We start from the raw sequence: 22,811 nt of genomic DNA, 5'->3' as shown, positions 1-22,811 counted from the left end.
CCAAACTTTCGCATTTTTAATATAAGTATGGATTTATTATCTTAAACCTATTAGGTATTGTGCAATGAAACTCATTTTTTTGTTTATTTTCATTTTTTTTTTCAAAATTAAAATCAAATTTTTAAAATTAAAAATTAAATGTGATCAAATTTTTTCCCTTACGACTTACATAAATTTTGCTTATCTGCCACCCAAAATTACATTAGCATTTTAATATTAAACGCCATTGAAGCGGTAAATAAATAAACTATTACCACAAAATATCTACCTGATATCACTTTGTATTGTGTTAAAGCGACAAAACCATTCAATGCTCTAGACGGTGAAAAATAAAAAGAGATAAATTTTCAAAATAGAAAACTGCTCGCTTAGCGCGAAAGTTGTGAGGAGTTATGTGACATCACTACAATCACAGATTTCTGAATGACTGAGCATATTCTTGCTATATGTAGCAACAATTGCTAAAATGTGGTAAAAAAGTGGTAAATTATTTTGACGATTCTTGTAAAAGTCTACTTGAATAAAAATCTTTTGTATTCTATTCTAACAACAGCGGTAGGCTTTCAGTTATTTCAAGGTCTTGATTTAATAGAAACTAGCTGGTATCACATCTACCGAAGGATGATTTTTGGCTCAAGCCACAAAACTCTATCAAGCAAAAAATTAGACAATTTCCAAATTATATATGAGCTACATAAAAACTTGTCCATCTACATTTTAGCATATCAAGAAAAGGATATTTACGGACCACAGATAACAGTCAAAGATGGCGCGCTTCTGGACAAGCACGACAGTTTCTACATCACAACGAAGAGCCTGCTGGTGCTGTTCCAGATCATGGGTGTGATGCCCATCATGAGGGTACCAAAACGTGAGGTCGAATTTAAGATTCTTTTTAGTCTTTTCCATCAGTCTATGCTGAAAACGCGGAAATTTGGAAACCTTACCTACCACCTATGCATAACACTTTTCCAAAGTTTTGTCAAAGAACTGCTGTCTTGCGTGAGGCTGACGACTCCATGTAATTTCAGAATTTGGAAAATTATTATCTCAAAATTGACTCAGTTCAATATAGACTGGATATAAACAACAGACTGGTCTAATGGAAGAATGTGTCCGCGACTAGGAAGCACATAAATGCGCTTTTCTTCGCAAAGGTTTTTTTTAAAGCCAACTAAGAAAAAACGGACCATAATTCTTTTATAATACAAGATTTCCATACGTTATAAACCTATAATTTATTACTTGAGAGCAATAGCAATAGGTAGTAAGCTACCTTCAACAATGTACGAGTATTTCGGTGGGAATAAAAGCACTCAATTTTCACGGCAACATCGATAGCATTCCCTCGAGTACAACTACGTTTTTTGAGCAATTACCGTTTCCCGCATGAATGTATCCGAAAATCGATGCTGTAAACCGTTCACAGATCGACTCTACAAAAACTGAGCTCAGCAGAAAGAACGAATAAGGCCCAATGCACACCTGTAGAGTGGAGTGGAGCCGAGGCACTGCGACATTTTTAATAACAAGTCAAACTGAACTTTTATTTACTTTAGCGTAGTGGCAAATCTCTATTAATTTCAGAAAACGTATTAGCAAACTAACATGAAAACCTATTTTAGCTCTAGAAAATGCAAGAAAGTTGGTATAATTTGAAAAACTTGTTATATTATGTTTCAGACGCTCAAACAACTAAGCGAACAACTTTTAACTGGATATCGAAGGCAACCATTTGGGCGTATCTGGTGTGGGGTTTAGAAAGCATTATTGTCATAAAAGGTATAATACTAGTACAAGAATTTCCAAACTTTTTAGGCTAAGGGTCACACTGATTCCTATACTAATCTAAAGGCCCAAGATCTATAGGTATATTTAATTTAGGGGGCCTACAATCTACATACTTTTATAGCTTATTGTTTTGTATGACTTCTCTACATCTTTATCTTCTACACTATTATAAAGGAGAAAGTATGTATATATCCGTATGTCTATTAGCTTTTCCCTGCCTATCTACTTAAGCGATATTGATGTTTAGTATAGTGATAGCTGGCATACCGAAGAAGGGTATAGGCTATTTTTGGTCCCGGAAAATCAAAGAGTTCCAACTGGATTTAAAAAAAAATTTAATCCATAGGGATGAAGTTGCGTGTATCTCTTATTAGTACAGAGATAATATTATCTTTTATTCTGGAGATGGGTATAAGCTATCTGAACATCAAAGAGTTCCCACGGATAAAAAAAAATCTACGCGAAAAAGTCGCAGGCATCATCTAGTTATTTTATAAAAAAGACCATGCTAATTTAATTTCTTAGTAAGATTATTATAAAAGTTATAAGGTTCTTAGCTTAGTGACCTTAATTAGCATCCTCAACGAAGCCATTTCACCCACACTAAGTCACGGGTACTTGGCACTTCCTTACAAGCAAATAATTCCTCGGCTTTTATTAAGTACTTTAGGTCCCGGAAAATTCTAGTTCTCCGAATATTTTTATTTTCTGATGACCTTCCTGTCCCTGGCTCAGTGTAAGCGCTGTGGTCTTATTAGTGGGAAGTCCCGGGTTTGATTCCTGGAAGGGATTTGTTATTTCTAAAAACTCTGATCTGTTCTGGTGGGAGATTTCGGCCGTGGCTAGTTACCACCCTACCGGCAAAGCCGCACCGCCAAGAGATTTAGCGTTCCGGCAGGATGCCGTGTAGAAAACAAAGGGTTAATAATAATTGTCATATCTTAGACTGCATCATCACTTACCACCAGGTGAGATTGCAGTTAAGGGTAAATTTATATCTGAAAAAAAAAAGAATATCAGTGTAATTAACTTATTCGCTTACTTATATTTAGTGGGCAGGGAGCGACTTGCAAATTTCCAGCAGAGCTCAAATAAACGCTTCGACGAAGTTATCTACAACATTATATTTCTGAGCATCCTCATCCCGCATTTTCTGCTGCCAATCGCCTCCTGGCGTCACGGGTCTGAAGTGGCGATATTCAAAAATATGTGGACACATTACCAGGTACTGGCTACGTTTTAAAGATCTGTACCCGAGAGGTGGCAACGGTACCCTTTTACTTGGAACCAGATTAACAATTATTGAGATGGATTCTTCACACAACTTCAAAATTTCAACTGATGGAAATCTGTTGAACATACTATCCTAAGTATAATTCACTTGAAGATTAGTTTTACTATGACTTTGAAAGTTGGATTAGATAAAGTTAGGAAACGTCTCTACTAAAGTTTAAATTAAGATTATGATTGTCATGAGATTTAAAAATGATTTGGCCATAGTCAACCACGCTAGCCAAGCGTGAATTGGAAAATTCTACACAGCTTTGAGAACATTTTACAATATAAATGCTTAGATACCTTGTAATTCCGAAAAGTTAGAGGAACCGAACCTCAGACCTTCCGAATATGAGATCAACGTGTTAACCACTAGGTTATATTTTATACTTATATGATATGATATAAACTTAATCTGCTGTTTCAGCTAAAGTACCTCAAGATAACTGGAACACCAATTATTTTCCCAAACTTGTATTCACTGACATGGGGCCTCTGCATTTTTTCTTGGGGTCTAAGTTTTGCTGTTATCCTCTCACAAAATTATCTCCAAGATGACTTTGAAATGTGGCATTCTTTTGCGTACTACCACATCATTGCTATGTTAGATGGCTTCTGTTCTTTATGGTACGTATTCCTAGATTTTGGGGATAAAATGCATACCTATTATGTTCTAGCTGGGTCAATACGTCTTGATTAAGTCATAATAATTTCGGCTTGTTTGACGCTCAGAGAATATATAATTTTGCTCTACATTTTAGCAGATATTTAAGACTAGCTGATACCCGCGACTTCGTTCGCGTGGATGTAGGTTTTTTGGAATTCCCTCGGGAACTCTTTGATTTTCCGGGATAAAAAGTAGCCTATGTGCTAATCCAGGGTATAATCTATCTCCATTCTAAATTTCAGCCCAATCCGTCCAGTAGTTTTTGCGTGAAGGAGTAACAAACATACACACACACACACACACACACACATACAAACTTTCCCCTTTATAATATTAGTGTGATATGACATCAATTATGGTTTTGCACATCCATCAGGTATATCAACTGCAACGCTTTCGGAACTGCTTCTAAAGGTTTGGCGCAAAATCTTCACAAAGCATTGGAAGCCGAACATCCGGCTCTAAAGTTGGCGCAGTACCGTCATTTGTGGGTCGACCTTTCCCATATGATGCAGCAACTAGGTAAGGAACCAAGATATTGTATTATTATCATACAGACTAATGCTCAACACTTCATCAAGGTTCTTCTGAAATTCTCCTGTATACATTCAAACCTCGTGATAAAACCAAATAAAATGAAAATTTTCGCTTAACTTAGAGCAAAAACTCTTTTATCGGATCGATATAGCAACGTACTTAGTACAAAATTCTGTATTTCCTTTGGATTAAGTTTCCCCTCTCCTGAGATAATGTGTTTGTAAACACACAAATCTGTAAACTGAATTAAATGCATTATTTTTCCCACATATATCATTGTGAAATTTTAGTCTAGTTTAAAGTTTTTTTTAAATAGAATTAGCACCCCTTTAGTAAAATAAATACCTACTATACTGGCATTCGTAAATAATAGGTACCTATCTTAAAACACTAGTTACTCTGACTATTTATTGTCTAACAAGCATCAATTTAAAACGCCATTTTCAAGGATGTTAAAAAAATAACGTGAAAATCTGATGAAATCCAGACCCCAGTGCGTTCAACAGCGAAATAAGCTATAAAATCTTTTATGTTTATGCCGTACTCGCAAGTACGTGTTTCCATCTCGGATACGTTGCGGTTGTAATCTCTTTGAAAATATTATGCAAATTAACGAGACCCACGGAAATGGCCTTTGAAAGAAATGAATAAACATTGTTGTCCTGTTCTTCTTGACGAATATTAAAATTTGAGGAGGTACGTTGTAATAGAATTTCCTTGATAAAAGTGTTTTTTTAATCATATTTATTATTATTTTTGAGATGCTCCTCGTTCAGTGACAGAACTAGGCCGGGAGCTTTTTAACCCCCGGCCCAAAAGAGGGGGTGTTATAAGTTTGATGTGCGTATCTGTGTATCTGTCTGTGGCATCGTATCTCCTAAACTAATGAACCGATTTTAATTTGGATTTTTTTGTTTGAAAGGTGGCTTGATCGAGAGTGTTCGTAGCTACCTATAATCAAGAATATAGCAAGAAAATCGGTTCAGCCGTTTGAAAGTTATCAGCTCTTTTCTAGTTACTGTAACCTTCACTTGTCGGGGGTGTTATACATTTTTAATTTACACTTGTTATTTAGAGTAATTCAAGAAATACATTCAGCTCAACTCAAATAATTTATTTAAAGTAGGTACTATTGCTACCTATTTGTACATCTTTAGATGAATTGAATTATTCGATTCGTAAGATGATGTGGTGATAATTAATTACGTAAACTTTAAACTAAAGCTATGAGGGTTCCAAACGCGCCTAGGTCTGAGAAGAGCCCACAGCAAACTCAGCCTGGTTTTCTTTTTTTCATTATTATGCTAACTATACTTGTAAAGTCAGAGATTTAAGTTGTATATCATAGACGTACGTATACCGGTCCATTACCGCCTACTCAGCTTTACCTATAATAGTGTTTCAAAGCACATCCGTTTATCCGATTTTGACGATGCAAAGATAGCTTGTATCCAGGAGACGAATACCTTTTTGTCTTAAACGACTACTTTTTATCCCAAGGGATCTAAAAGGGGTACTTTTTGATTCCTTGGGATAAAAAGTAGCCTGTATTCGTCACCGGGATTTTTAAAAACCTAAATCGGTGGACGAAGTCGTGGGCATCATAATCTTTCTTCGTATATATATCGAATATCATCACACTATCACACTAATATTATAAAGGCGAAAGTTTGTGTATATGTGACGTGTGTATGTGTGTATGTTTGTTACTCCTTCACGCAAAAACAACTGGACGAATTGGGCTGAAATTTAGAATGGCGATAGATTATACCCTGGGTTAGCACATAGGCTACTTTTTATCCCGGAAAACCTAAGAATTCCCACGGGATTTTTAAAAAACCTACATCCACGCGAACGAAGTCGTGGGCATGAGCTGGTATCGTAATATTTCTTTTTACACTTCCAGGTCGAGCGTATTCAAATATGTATGGTATTTATTGCATGGTCATCTTTTTCACGACAACAATTTCTCTGTACGGTTCCCTGTCCGAGATACTGGAGCATGGCTTGAGCTACAAGGAAATGGGTCTATTCGTTATAGTGGGATATTGTATGACCCTGCTTTTCATCATCTGTAATGAAGCGTACCACGCCACTAGAAAGGTGAAGATATTATCATTTTAGGGTTCCGTATCAAAATAAGGAACCCTTGTATACTTTTTATATTCTTAGTCTTAACTGTAACTTATAAATTATACCTACCCACATAAATATTCGTCCAGTCCATTTATCCGTCTGTATGTGTGTCACAGGCAGCACACAGACATTATAAAAGTATAAAGTATACCTATAGGTACCTAACTAAAAAATATGAAGAACCTGGTAATTGATGCATAGAAGTAAATATCAACATTTGAAAATAAATATTAATCAGAACAGGTACGTGAAAAGTGAGAGAAGAAAAAAATGTTAGACTTACATACCCCTTGGACTGAATCGAGAAAGGTCTCCTAGCACAAGCTTTACGCTTAGTTGGAGGGGAAAAGGGCATATGAGTCATGATTAACATTGCTAATATTCATTTTTTTTTAAAATAGTATGTAGGTTTAACGATGAAACTAGGTTTTCCGTCCATAGTCGCTTACACTGGCGGGTGCAACCTAGTTTTGTCGCTGTATATAGGTACCTTAAGTAGGTATTATATTTAAAACAATAAACTACTTTTCAGGTCGGCTTAGAATTCCAAATGCGCCTGCTCAACGTAAACCTAGGCGCTATCGATCGTCACACACAGCGTGAAGTGGAGATGTTCCTGGTTGCCATCGCCAAGAACCCGCCCATCATGAATCTTGATGGCTTCACAAATATCAACAGGGAACTGTTTACAGCAGTAAGTAAAAATCTGTGTTTATGGCCGATTCACACCAATTGCGTATGCAGCACGTACACGTGTCACGAGCGTAGAGACGCGCGTGAACCCACAGATGTAACTGTACGCATTACGTCCACGTGAACGTTCACGCCACTCAGGCGGTATGCCATGTTTCATGCAGTTCCATACATTACAACGCAATGGTACGCGCTACGTCTACGCTTACGCAGCCTGTGTGAACGAGCTCTTAGTTAAACATTTCAAATGCAGTGCAAGTAAACGAAAACGAGATAGTCTTGAAAATATAATGACTTATTCAAATTAACCACCACTTTGATCGCGAAAACAACGCCTGTAATCGTATTTCTTTAAAAATTTATATAAGTTTTACCAATTTAGTGGGCGATAGAAACGCGGCTTTAGTCCTTCACGAGGAACTCTACCCACTAAGTTTACTCTTCATTGTCGGCGTATAACCAGCGCACGCCATGGAAATTCTCAGATTTTTCCAACTTAATTCACAATTTATTATCATCATACAAACACTTTATTCCCAAAAAAAAAATTCATAAGTTATAGCCAATAATTCTAATTTCTTATTTCACTGCAAATATGGCATACTTTATCGAATGATTAATAGATAATACATTGATCAACCTAATAATTTGAGATACCTACTTAAAATGGAATCAATATGAAAATTTATTCTATGGAAAAAAATATCGCAGCAAAATAATAATACCGCTAGACAAACCTTAACCTTGTGATTATTGAATTTTTGTAGGTCTCGTACATTCGTGATTTTTTTTTCCTTTCAGAACATATCCTACATGTCTACATACCTTATAGTACTAATGCAGTTCAAGTTGACGCTTCTACGACGAGGCGCAAATAAAGTAATCAACAAAATAGTAGGAGCAATATTCAATACTACGACTACGCTAGCTGATATGGTTGAAGAAGAAGACTAAAAATAAATACATATATAATATAATATATAATATGTTTGCATTAAAAAATGAAAGCATAAAATCTATGAACACACTAAAGTAAATGACAGGTGTAAATTAAAAATTTATAACACCCGCGACAAGTGAAGGTTACAGTAACTAGAAAAGACCTGATAACTTTCAAACGGCTTAACCGAGTTTTCTTGGATTATACTTAGCTAAGAACACTCTCGATCAAGCCACCTTTCAAACAAAAAAAACTAAATTAAAATCGGTTCATTCGTTTAGGAGCTACGACGCCACAGACAGATACACGGATACACAGATGAATGTGTGTGTAGACCAAACTTTATGAATTTCTAATAACAGTATAGAACTTTGTATACCTACATGAAAAAGTATATCTTAATAATTTAAGCACGATAATGATATATCATATTGTCACTTTTTATATACACAAATTTTTGAACAATAAATTTACAGTTCTATTTAACGGTAACCTGTCGGTAACGGTTGTTTTAATTAATTCTGATTACTATAGGCACATTGTACTCGCAGATCCTTATTATTCTACTATTCCCATTCCAAGGTTTATTTCCCTTTATTTGTATCGGAGCAATAAACGGATCGTAAACTGAACTTGGCGTAAGAGATTCTTGTATTGATTTTCTCCGGAGAAATTCCTGCTTAACCTAGATTTAACCTTTTTATTAGTCGTATAAAATATTTAATTATTTGGAGGGCTCAACTTGTTTTCACTTCTTCCTAGTAAGTAGGAACCTATGTACGTATGTATGCATTTAATCCTTCTCACTTTTCGTTAAAAACGCTTCTATTTTTAATTTAGGTATTTACAGTATATCTCCTAAACTTATCATACCTATACTGTTTTACTATATTTATACCTACTGCGTTCAATTCAATCGAATTCTCACGAAGATATGATAATTAACGAAGAAAAAGTAAGATATTTAAATAGGTCTATACCTAAAAGTCGATCAACGAAAAATTTCAACCTTCAATAAAAGGTCAGCTTCCGGCTTTTAGAAAAGGTCTGGAGTTTCTCAGTATTATGAACTTAGAACAATGAATACGTGGTGGGTAGGTAGGTATATTACATTTTTTAGCTCGTATCTTATGTTCAAAATAATGTTCATGTTTTTTTTATTCATTTAGGTTTATAATCTGATTAAACACATTCACACACACAAAAAACATTACTTAATTATTTTTTTTACAAAAGAATAATATTAGCCATGCTAATCATGACTAATCTCCCCCCTTCCCCCTCCAATTAAGCGTAAGGCTTGTGCCAGGAGTGGGTACGACAATAGTGCAACGAGTGGGGTTTCAACCGCCGACCTTTCGGAATTCAGTCCGCTCCTCAACCGTTGAGCTATCGAGGCTCGAAAATTGAAATGTGTTTCAATTTTCAAAGAAAGTTAACTATACCAAGTGGGGTAGGTATAATATTATGAAAATTTACCTGTACCTACATTCTAAAACAGATTTTTATTTATTTTTATGCATAATACTTTTTGATTTAACGTGCAAAATGTCGGAAAAAATACCCGAGTACGGAACCTTTGATGCGCGAGTCTGGCTCACACTTGGCCGGTTTCTTTCTGGTCCGTTAGGCGTTTTAGCCGCTCACTTCAAAATCAAGTTTATTCGTCGGACTTGATAAGCTAATTGTGTTAGGTAGGCATAGCAAGCTTAACGCAACAGTAAACACGTGGCCGTGGTGGGCAGATTCATCTCCTCGGAAAGAAATTCAATTATCCCAGGTATAGCTCCGTTCCATGTCCTCACTTTACTACCATGCTCTAACATATTCACATGTAGACAAATCGTTAACGACTCAAAAGCATCTGCAATAAGGTTCAAAATACCTTGCATTGATAACTACACAATTTCACGGACACTGGCCGATCTGCTAATGCTATTTATGTGAGCCGTATAAAATGTTTAGCATATTGCCTACCTAAGTATGTACCTATATAACTGACTGACCCGGTCCTGAAAATCGAACCTTTATTTTACCCCCTTAGGGGTTGAATTTTCATAAATCCTTTCTAGCGGATGTCTATTGTCTACGTCATAATAGCTAGGTGCCTATGTGCATACATTTTTCAGTACGATCCATTTAATAGATCAATCAGTCAGTCAGTCAACTTTTCCTAAAGTTTAGACGCTAGCCTACATAACCTATAGTAGGTACGCGACAGGTCGAGATGGCAATCGGGTTATGAGGCAGGGGGACGCCCCGCTCACCAGCATGTCACCCGCGCTATTCCGTACTGGGTTAGCGCGCGGGCTGTGCGGGTGTGCGGGGCGTCCCCATCCCGATTGCCATCTCGACTTGTCGCGTACTATACCTACTATAGCTACGGTAGACGAAAAAGCCAAACAGAAGCTGAAAAGTTTTCATGAATTTGGTCTTTTGGTTACTTAATTAGTAAGTAGTACGTACCTTAACTGGACAGTACGTAGTAGAAAGTTTCTACGAAAGTAGTAAGTTTGAATTTTCATAGAATTATTTTCGTTATAAAATTATAAGATTTAAATTTAAATTTTCAGGAAAAGCGCCACCTAGCAAAAATTATCTAAACTTTTAAGTAACGTAAAAAAACCACTGGCAACTTTAAAGTACGGTAACAGATGGTACGAATCAATGAATGTAATAGTTCTGCTACTCCCTGTTAGATGGCGCTGACAAATCTTCTAACCAGTAAAATTACTAGTTTTTCTACCATACTCTTTTATTTGAGGAAACTGTACCGAAACGGTAAAAATGGGAACCCAGGGAGTAAGTAGGAAAGAACTGAAAGGGCTTCATTTTGCACATTTTAAAATTATTTTTCAGACTCATGGTTTTTGAGTTATGATGAAAACATTTCACAATTTTTTTAATGAGGTTAAATTTAATATCTATAATGCTTTTTATGCTATGAGAATTTTGTCAAATAAAATTTTAGGCTGAATTAATACCTCGCACAACACAACCCCTCTGTAGTTCTGTAGGTACCTAGGTAGGTATTAGGCTTTGCTAACTTCAGAACTCTTACTGGATAAGAGTAGAGTCCACTCGCTCTCGATGGCTATTAGTGGGTTTTCTAATTTCTTCCTTCATCTACATTTGGCTAAATGCAGTAACACAGTTAGTGCTCTTTTATGCAAAGAATATTGGCTACCCAAGCCGATACTTCGGAAGCCAAGCGAGTCCTAGAGTTTTGAGTTTTTAGGGCAATCATCATCACTATCACGATCAACCCCATTCCGGCCCTCTTTGAGCGTGGGTTTCAGAATTAAAAGGGTTTGGTCATAGTCTATCTAATGAGGCTGTCACTGCTTTTATACCTACCTAGCGTTATCCTAACATTGATTTCTCGATTAAAACTTAGAAGCCATGCCCACTATCGCATCCAATTTAGTTGTCTGCCGTGAAATGATTTGCGTGTCTTTCATCTAACGCCGCCATAGCTGCGTCGCGCCGCCCCCTCGCCCGCACCAATGCGCGCGCGCACGCAAAATGACATGCAAAATTACCCCTGCAACTGTCCGGCAAATTATTCGTACCTACCTACATAAGTGAAGAGAATTATATAGCTAATATGCTCATGAAGTTGTGACGCTTGTGGACAGCCGAGGGTTTTTAGAGTTGGGGAGCTAGATTCCGTCCAAGCTTCCAAGTTGGAAGTGGTGAAAATGAATATTCTATTAGAATTCTATACCCATTCATTTCATTGATTTCTCGGGTAGGTAACTATGGCACCCAATTTAGTTGTCTGCTGGTGAAATGATTTGCGTGTCTTTCATCTAACGCCGCCATAGCTGCGTCTGCGTCGCCGCCCCCTCGCCCGCACCAATGCGCGCACGCACGCAAAATGACATGCAAAATTACCCCTACAACTGTCCGGCAAATTACAGGTTGCACCATACATAAGTGAAGAGAATTGTATAATATACTCGTGAAGTTGTCTTTCAATAGCTAGTTACTTAGATAAAAAATATTACATAGGTATTATGTATTTTACTTTAAAGTGTATTTTGCAGGCAGGTATTTTTAGAGCAGAAGCATGCATAGGCCAAGTTCTTTAGAGATCGGTTCCGAGAGAATTTTTGCATAGAAGCGCAGAATCTTATTGTAAGTAGGTACCTACGGTGTGCATGAGTGATCGCAAAACAAGAAGTCCAATTTGAAGTTGCAACATGGCAGTTTGTGCAAGTCATAAGACTCTGAGATCTGTTTTAATCCCCGACCCAAAAAGAGGGATAAGTTTGATGTGTGTATCTGTGTATCTATCTGTCTGTGGCATCGTAGCTCCTAAACTAATGAATCGACTTTAATTTAGTTTTTTTTTTATTGTGAAAGGTGGCTTGATCGAGATTCGAGAGTGTTCTAAGCTATAATCCAAGAAAATCGGTTCAGCCGTTTGAAAGTTATCAGCTCTTTTCTAGTTACTGTAACCTTCAGTTGTCGGGGGTGTTATAACTTTTTAATTTACACTTGTTTAGTATACGATGCGGAGTCAAACGCCGTGTCTTCTTGTTTGCACGTGAACATCTCATATTATACAGCGGGCTAATTTTATAAGTAGGTATTTATATTTCGCGAGTTGATGTGAACAAGCACATAGAGTGATTACTTGGTTTTACAAAGTAGCTCTACTAGCCAGGCCTTTTCAAATTAGTAGGTGCCTATATTCTTGGTATGTAAATACAGAACACATATTAAACCCATTAGTGCATTTCTATATCGCCTGTATCCCTGTGGTAAATTGCTCAGTAATTTTGTCAAATGACACAAATTACTATAACATGTATCGAGAGTTGGAATGTCATTTCGTAAATTACTGGGTGCATTACAAGCTTGTAATAATTGGTTCGGTCACGCAGCATCAGGAATGTCGCTTAGTCTTGTTCACTGGTCATTAGGATTGTAATTTGATTGGTTTGAAAAAGATTTATTTACAACTAGCTGATACCCGCGACTTCGTCCTTCGTCACGGGTTTTTAAAATCCCGTAAGAACTTTGTGATTATCAGAGATAACTAAAACCATAACCCTTCATTTTGGCTTTGCCGCAGTCGGGTAAAAAGTATAGCCTATATTTGCTTACGGGATGCAAGCTATCTCATATATACATATGGAATTAGATTTTTAAGTACCTATCTACCCCGTGAGAATTCTTTGTTTTTCTGGGACAAAAGGTGGCCTTTGTCTCTCCCCGGTATGCAAGCCACCTCTGTATCTTTCGTTAAACAGTTTTGTTTAAAGGGACGGGCCAGATTTGTTTTCATTTGTTTTCTAATATCCTATGGGAACTCTCTGATTTTCCAGGATAAAAAGTAGCCTATGTCATTCTCTAGATCTTTAACTATTATCTATGCAAAAATCACGCCAATCCGTTGCGGCGTGATTGGAAGACAAGCCAACAAAGCAATAAACCAACATACAAACACACTTTTGTATTTACAATATGGGCAGTGATGGTATTCTAACTCCTTTGAATTTAATAAGGTAATTAGTCTCATCATCTCAATTCTTGGCCCATCGCCGGCTCACTACTGAGAACGGTTCTCAGCACGGGGAAGGACTTAGGCCATCGACCACGCTAGTCAAGTACGGGCTGCCAGACTTCACATACCTTTGAGAGGTCTGGAATCTTTCATCATCGAGCTCGTAGAAAGCTTTTAACAGGGCTCTCTCCGTCACTCGTTTCATACCATTTCATACAATCGTAGTTCCAATTTCATTTCAATATTAAGCAACCAAAATCCATGAAATTTTGCAGACATATTCTAGAAACTAATATCTGTGTCTGTGGTGTTTTAGATTTTTCTAAAAATATGTAGTTTTAAAATTACAGGGGCTCAAAGATTTGTATGAAAATTTTAAGACCGCGTAACTTTGAAACCGAATATTATAACAGAAATCCGGAAAACCACAGACATAGATATTAGTTTCTAGAATATGTCTGCAGAATTTCATGGACTTTGGTTGCTTAATATTCAAATGAAATTGGAACTACGATTGTATGAAATGGTATGAAACGAGTGACGGAGAGAGCCCTCTTAAGTTAGTAATAGAGTTGGTGTAAGCTGTAAAGCTGTTGTATTGTATGGGTGATCTAACGTACCCCAGACACGTTAGAGTAACTTTTGATAACAGCTCAAAAAGTTTGAACAAAGACTGGCTCCGTTCTACTTAAGGTTATGCGTCCGGTTCTAAAGCATAAGATATCGTAAGGCCAATGCTTTAGTTACTAATCAAAGAGGAAAAAAGTCGGCCAGTATGATTGATTTACTTACAAATGTATGATTGTGTCATTATTTTTTGTTTGAGCGGCGTCGCCATAAAAACTGCACAAAAGGAACCGCTCGAAAACTGTATAATTTGTTCAATCAAAAAATTAAATCCGCTACGGTTTTTATTTCAAAGGTTTAGAAATGACGTCATGAGTTATTTAAGTTTTACTCTCATAATATTTGAACGTTCGTTCATCATTAGCATGGTTAAAAAAAACTATAGGTAATCTGCGATTTTGACGACCTCCCTGGCGCAGTGATAAGCGTGGCTTCGGCCGTGGCTAGTTACCACTCTACCGGCAAAATCGTGCCGCTAAGCGATTTAGCGTTCCGGTACCTACTGCCGAGTAGGAACTAAAGGGGTATGGGTTTAATGAAAACTGCCATTCCCTTCCATCTTAAACTGCATCATCAATTACCACCAGGTGTGCTTGCAGTCAAGGGCTAACTTGTATCCGAATTAAAATATCTGAGATTTATTTGACTATTAAAAATCACTATTCTGATGCCCGCAGCTTAGCTTACATTGATACACCTACCTAGGTTTTTAAAATCCCGTGGGAACTCGTTGATTTTATGAGATAAAAAGTTACCTACTGTCCGTCTCGGGATGCAAACTATCTTTGTAAGTAGATATGTTAAAATCCATTAAATGGATGTGTCGTGAAAAGGTAACAGACAGATAGATATAGACCCAATCTTTTGCATAGGTATACAATATACATATAATAAAATAATATTATTAGATAGGTATGGATATGGACTGTGAGACTCGATTCTGAAAACGCGTGCAATCATCACTGCGTGCCGTATTAAAGCGAATTTCATACACTTCTTACTTACCTACTTACCGATCAGAATCCCTCGCGCTGCGCTGCCTTTGCGCATGTTTATTTCAGACTAATCTATAATATCATAGAGTACCACGAAAACTGCTATCACCTTATAGTCAATGACCTATATTTAACCCGTCTCAGTATTGTTTGTATAAAGGAGTTCGAAGGCTGAACAAAAAAATAAACGAATCATTAATCAATATAAACGTGACCGCTAAGTCGACTCACTTTCACTAATAGACGCACTGACGCAACAAATAGAATGAACAGACTGTGCGACGCCAACAATCGAAAGTGAATCCAAGTTTCCCAGAAACCATTTTGATGGGCTTTCTTCTCTCCATGGTGTTAATTAAATTACTATTAAGTTCGAAGAAATCACTCTAAAATGTTTAGAGGCGGGTTTTTTGTTGCATGATGTATCAAAAGAGTCGCTGGTAGACGTCTAGGAGACTACACATTTGAAATAGAAACACAATTGAAGCTGTAATAATAATAATAAGAGCTGTGGAACTAAAAAATGATAGAGATGAGAAAGGTGCAAGTAAAACTATGAAGGATTTTTTATTATTTTTATTCACATACAACTTAGCCCTTGACTGCAATCTCACCTGGTGGTAAGTGATGATGCAGTTAAGATGGAAGCGGACTAACCTGGAAGAGATACGGCAATTCTTATTTAACTCATACCCCTTTGGTTTCTACACGGTATCGTACTGGAACGCCTAATCGCTTGGCGGCATGGCTTTGCTGGTAGGGTGGTAACTAGCCACCGCCGAAGCCTCTCACCAGACCAGACCATAGATTAGAAATTATAAAATTCCAAACCCCTGCTGGGAATTGAACCCGGTACCTTCCACTAATAAGACCACAGTGCTTACTGCTTACCACTGCACCAGGGAGGTCAAATTAAAATTACCCATGACAAGTAAATACCTAGGTAAGTACAATGTATTGGACTGACATGATCGAGACTTCTTGTTACCTACTTGATCAATATTGAAAAATCCAACGAGATATTTCTCTTTTTTTTATTCTCTCTCGTCTGGCTTTACCAATTGGCTTTTAGCCAATGTCAAGTTTGTAGTTATTTACAAGTTAGGGAAACTATATAGTATGGACTTCGTCTGTGCCGGCGCTCGCCGACACACGCGCGGCACCCCTTTAGAGCGCTTCCCAGTCAGTTCCACCACCAAAAACACCAGTAAAACACAAAACCCGGTCACTTCTAACAAAAAAAAAACTCCAAAAAGGCAGAGCACGCGCACTAGCAAACACTCGGGCATGCAGGTTTCCTCACGATGTTTTCCTTCACTGTTAAAGCAAGTGATATTTAATTGATTAAACCATAGGCTTAAACGCACATAACTCCGAAAAGTTACCATCATACCCTTATCATTGTCTGTAAGCCAGCAAATTTCCGAGGTCAAATCAACGAGCCCAAATACGATCTGTTTGCTATTTTACATAGAGTTAGATAATTTGCAGACTATCCTGCGTGCAACGTCAGGTCAAGGTTACCATATAATTGCAGAGTACTCGGAATCGGGTCGATAAGAAAAGTGCAAGTAATATAAACATCAATAACTAGTGAACCGCCCCGGCTTCGCATTGGTAGCTTATTACATTTTTCGTAAGGATCTCTAACTTTTTGAAAATGAAATATAGCCTATGTCACTCAGGTAGTAGCTTGCTCCTGGTGAAAGAATTTTCAAAATCGGTTCAGTAGTTCCAGAGATTACTTCCTACTTACAAACAAACCTATAAACTTTACCTCTTAATAATATTAGTATTGATTGTATGACTGAGATTTCTACGCATATATCTATTATTATAAACTTAGGTATTATATTTTGTTTGCAACTGGATAATAAAGCTGACAAGTGTAAATTAAAAATTTATAACACCCCCGACAAGTGAAGGTTTACATTAACTAGAATAGAGCTGATAACTTTTAAACGGCTGAACCGATTTTCTTGGATTATAGGACCACTCTCGATCAAGTCACCTTTCAAACAAAAAAAAACTAAATTAAAATCAATTAATTAGTTTAGGAGCTACGATGCCACAGACAGATACACAGATATACACGTCAAACTTATAACACCCCTCTTTATGGGTCGGGGGTTAAAATTTGTCGACTGATCAGGCGTTGTAGTACCTACATACCGAAATTGTATTAAACACTTCACCGCCAAAACCATTGCTGCGGCGTCCTCCACTTTGTGTTTAAAGTCTTTAAAAGTGCAGTAAAAATAAGGGCTTTTTAAATAGGAAATAGCACTTTCGTGGTAATGATTAAAATCTGACCTACATGCATACCTCGTTCATAAAGCTAACCACCTCGCGTGACCTGAACTACTATTTTGATGAATTGCCTTTGACAGCGTGTGATTATGTATTTCCAATGTAGGTACCCATATCAGCTGCGCTATAATGTACTACGAGTGATTCTATACATATAGTAGGTCTAAGTATAAAACAAAGTCGCTTCCCTCCGTCTGCCTTTCTGTACGCTTAGATCATTTGGAGTTCTGTGCTTAGATCTTTTAAAATACGCAACATATTTTAATATGGTTTTCATCAAGAGATAAACAGGAGAGAGAAACAGGATTGGAAAAAGAATAAGTTACACTTTTTTCACTGCAGACATTTTGCTTTCACTTGTAATTTTTTATACAATATTTATTGACTTCTACGTAGTTTAATATAAATGATAATATAAATTCAGATAAAAACTTGGTTAAACTAGGAAGGTAGAGAAGACACAATAATAATAATCTTGTCTAAAGTATCAATAAGCAACTTGGAAATTGTAATAATTGCATGGCTCATCAGTTGAACTGGTCCGATTAAAACAGGTGTATCAACATTTATTTACATTTCCAGAAATTGATTAGGTACCTATTGTATTATCATGGAATTAAAATTTACAATGGGAATAAAAAGGAGAGTAACTAGTTGCAAAGGAGTTTTGACGAACAGAGTTCAATTAAACATCGCTAATTAAACAAAGCTCACATTATTTATAACATTTGTATTTACAGGATATTATTAACAATGATGCCTGTGTTAGCAATGATTTAACATTGATTTGTGCTGATGAAAAATATCACTCCGGACTAACGGACAACTCCGCGAGCTGTATAAAGCTCGCGGAGTTGTCCGTGAGTGAGTGTGTCGCGTGAGTTGTTGAGATGCTAATTTACTTTAATAAGTATACTTATAGTTAAAACAATAGTATCGATGCGAAAGTCTAGATGTGAATGAGACTGTCAGAGTCCCACAAGAACAGCCAGATTTTCGTGCGTTCTGAATTTGATTGGTGTTCGAAGTGGCAGCTACGAAGACTGTCATCAGCGAGTATCATCGTTCCAATTCTTCAACACAATATAATATCGTCTTGGCATAAAATAGACGATCGCATGCTGTTTTAGGTTGCAACATTAATGTTTTTTCATTCCGTATTGTCGCATGTTCTTGCTCCGACGTAAGACAACACCCTTAAGAGGGGTCTCGCCGTCACTCGCTCCATACAAACGTAGTTCCAATTTCATTTGAATATTAAGCAACCAAAGTCCATGAAATTTTGCAAACATATTCTAGAAACTAATATCTATGCCTGTGGTTTTCCAGTTTTCTGTTAAAATATTCGGTTTCAAAGTTACGCGGTCTTAAAAATTCACATACCAATCTTTGAGCCCCTGTAATTTTAAAACTCCATATTTTTATAATAATCTAAAACACCAAAGGCACAGATACTAGTTTCTAGAATATGTCTGCAAAATTTCATGGACTTTGGTTGCTTAATATTCAAATGAAATTGGAACTACGTTTGTATGGAGCGAGTGACGGAGAGACCCCTCTTAAGATGTAGTGGACATGTTTTTTGTGCCCCTGATTTTAGTTATGATAATGAAACAAATATTGAGGTGTACTGAAAGAAGTCGTTCTTTCTTTCTTCTTATTTTAGACGTTAAACTTACTAAAGTGTATTTGAAATAGCTCTTCTACTAATTGGGCGAAGTAGCAAGCATGCCAGTAGAATAAATAATAAGCACGGAGAATATTTTACGATAAGAACTAGTTTAATCATAACCATTAATAATAAATGATCTACAATATTTCTATTTATTAAATAGCCTATATCGTTAATTGTGTAATTTAAAATTGTTTATTGGCATCCATTTGCATAATTCATCAACGGGCAGCGACTTACGTATAAAATAGCGTTCTCGAACATTCTTGAGTCATTATCAAAATATAACACAAGATGATGCTGAAATAATAAGTTTTAGATTTTTTAATAATTCCGTGGGAACCCGAGTAGGAAACCCTCAGTGCGCGATTCTGACTCGCTCTTGGCCGGTTTTTTTAAAGATGATGATGGCATACGTACGGGTAGATAGCATGGGTAGATTATCTATTACTCATACTTATAGTAAAGACTTGTATGCACAGTAGAATGCCTACCATCTTTATTTTGCAGACAGATTTGGAGATATCTAACTCTACAAAGTATAAATTGTTGGATAGGTATTGTAGGTATTAATTATTCAGTAAAAAAAACTGGCCAAGTGCGAGTCAGATACCCGCACCGTACTCAGGTATTTTTTCCGACATTTTGCACGATAAATCAAAAACTACCACGTATAAAAATAAATAAAAATCTGTTTTAGAATGTTCAAGTAAAGCCCTTTCATACTCGTATACTCTATTTGGTATAAGTACTTAGTTATCTTTCTTTTAAAATTGAAACACTTTTTTTTAATGATGTAACCACAAATTCACGGGTTTTGGATTTATTCCTTTACTTGTGCTATAAGACCTACCTGCCGGCCAAATTTCATGATTCTAGTTCAACGGGAAGAACCATATAGGTTGTCTTGACAGACACGACGGATAGACGGACGGACGGACGTACAGACAGACAGACAGATAACAAAGTGATCCTATAAGGGTTCTGTTTTTTCTTAAAAGACAAGTTAATCCTACGTATCAACCTATATGAAGATTAAAAAAAATTGTATAAGATAATTAAATACGCAAGACACATAATACAATAAAATAATAAATATATATTACAATAAAACAAATATATGCTAGTATAAAAAATTATACTAACACACCTCTCTTAACTTATGGTATAATAATTCAACTCAACTCATAAGATCAATCAATAGGATTTAAGGATTTACGATAATTGTAGCGGATGTAGATCTTAAACATATTATGACATCACGGCTGTATGGAATCCCATAGATTTATTAATGTAACTCATTAAAAGATGACGTACGACAATAAGTATAATTAGTTTAGCTGTGCCCGCGACTTCGTTCGCGTGGAATAGTGACTTTTCGGGCAGCATATTTTGAATTACATATACCGTCGTTTGGTTTATATAGCCACGGACGCTCAGGCGCGAGGCGTGTAGTACGTACTCTGTACGTTAAAAATGTTCGCCTTGATTCTTTAAATTGACATAACTTTTTTATTTATGAACCGATTGACATGAAATAAACACTAAATGTTAAGTGAAGCTTACTACAATATATTAATGAAAACCGTATCTAAATCGAATAAGCCGTTTCTGATATTAGCGTGCACAATCAAACAGACAAACAGACAAACAGACAAAAAAAAATTACAATTTCGGGTTCGGCATCGATATAATAACAACCCCTGCTACTTTTTTTATATATTTCCATTGTACAGACACCACTTTTCTACAATTTTATTATATGTATAGATAGAAGACTACGCAAACACAGCATGCCGATATGTGAATTCCGTATGCAAATACATAAAGACACATTGTTTGAACACACGGCGTTTTTAACGGCGGTATAATTTCAGCCTTGCGTGTAGCCTTGTATGGACTCTGCGTCGTCTTTACTGCCGATGAAGCGACCGCAGTTGCTTGATACTTGTACCTGTGATTGTACCCACAGTAATCTAATTATGGTAAAATGCATCCAAAGTAAGAAAAGAAAAATCAATAACCTTTATCTGTCAACGGTCGCTTGAAAATTACAGTTTGCAAATTCACTCCTGCTCTTTCAAAATGTAAAAAGGATATGATGGTTAACTAAATGTTTTATCAACGCACAGTTCAAACTACTCAACGGATCGCACTGAAAATTGGCATGCAGATAGCTATTATGATGCAGACATCCGCTAAGAAAGTATTTTTTGAAAATTCAACCCCTAAGGAGGTAAAATAGGGTTTGGTGCAGTCCACGTGGATGAAGTCGCAGACATAAGCTTCACAATTGTGTGCTAGTCAAGTGAAAAATACTGCTTGATAAATCTAATCATTCAAAGAAGCTATAGTAGTATTTTGTATATTTAGTACATGTATAGTTTATACCCTGGAACAACAGATAAATATTTTAGAAACTGAAAATTATACCGCAACTGGAGAGCATTTTCCTCAAATTAAAAATAGTTTTACAAGGCTAATCTTTCCGGTTCAAATTTGATATCCTCTTCATCATAATAATATAAACCGTCTGGACTCTGGAGAGCAATTGGCAACCGTTCATATAGTGCAATCGATTGATTTCAATACACTCATAAATTAATTATTTATTAAAGTAAAACGAAAGGTATGTTCAGAAATCCGAAACACTTGTAATGTGATTTAAAAACGGTTACCAAATTAATTCGAATACGACAGGTAACATGATTTACTGCATTTAAACACGCAAACATTTTACTTTATTTGAATGAGAATTGCGAATACGTTTCAGAGGCCCGTTAATTGAGGAAGAGATAATTCATCAATATTTGCTTATAATATTAAAATTTGATATCTGTTTTATTTTGCACGATCGACTTAGAGTTCAATAGCTTTAACGGTCCGCTTTAAAATACCAAAGCAAATAGCATTATTTTTACTTACTCAATAAAAGCATTTTTTATTCCATTACAACTTAGCCCTTGAGTGCGATTTCACTTGGTAGTAAGTGATAATGAAGTCTAAAATGGAAGCGGGCTAACAAGGAAAGTGTCTACACGGTATAGCTTTGCCGGTAGGATGGCAAGCCTCCCACCAGTCCAGACCAGAGACAATTTATAAATTATGAACTAACAAATTGCCTCTGCCGTGAAGCGAACCCGGGACCTCGCCTTTATAAGATCACAGTGCTCACCGCTTTGCTAGGAAGGTCGCCATTTTAAAATCATGAGAATATCAAAGGTGTTCAAGCGCTCTATAAACCATGTATTAGCGTACGCTTACGGCTAGCATCTATGATTTCTAGCTACAAACAATATAGGCCGGCGGCGGCGAACTAAAATAAGCCGAACATTCGACAAACGTGGGCGCCTACCGGTAGTACTGAAGCGAAAGTCTCGCCCAACACTTGGCTATTACATAACACCCATAAAAATAAAACATCCATCCATATTCAGAGAGACAATTCGGCCGGTTTCGGTGCTGTGCATTCGGCGGTGCTATTTTTCGTTGTCACTATTATAATATCGTGCCATTAAGAGTCGCGTGAGTGTAAAATAATTCCCTCATGTTTAGTATCACTGCGATAACGACTGGCACACGACGTACCTATTGTGATTTCTGATTTGACGAGTTTTCCGAGTGCTTCGAACGTTTGTTTTGTATGAAATGTG

At 36.6% G+C, this 22,811-nt stretch overlaps 1 protein-coding gene across 1 annotated transcript; it reads left to right on the top strand.

Annotated features, from left to right (window-relative positions):
* The first annotated feature begins 752 nt into the window (after positions 1-752).
* Positions 753-8,053, top strand: LOC123869993 (gustatory and odorant receptor 22). Its single transcript, XM_045913138.1, has 8 exons — positions 753-871; positions 1,684-1,782; positions 2,844-3,016; positions 3,494-3,693; positions 4,110-4,255; positions 6,177-6,373; positions 6,939-7,100; positions 7,901-8,053. The coding sequence occupies exons 1-8, from the start codon at positions 838-840 to the stop codon at positions 8,051-8,053; spliced, it is 1,164 nt and encodes a 387-aa protein (XP_045769094.1). The 5' UTR covers positions 753-837.
* The last annotated feature ends 14,758 nt before the right edge of the window (positions 8,054-22,811 follow it).

Source organism: Maniola jurtina, chromosome 12 (assembly GCF_905333055.1).
Source record: "Maniola jurtina chromosome 12, ilManJurt1.1, whole genome shotgun sequence".
Classification (NCBI taxonomy): domain Eukaryota; kingdom Metazoa; phylum Arthropoda; class Insecta; order Lepidoptera; family Nymphalidae; genus Maniola; species Maniola jurtina.
Note: the sequence above shows the minus strand (reverse complement) of the source record. Positions and strands in the feature narration are given on the sequence as shown.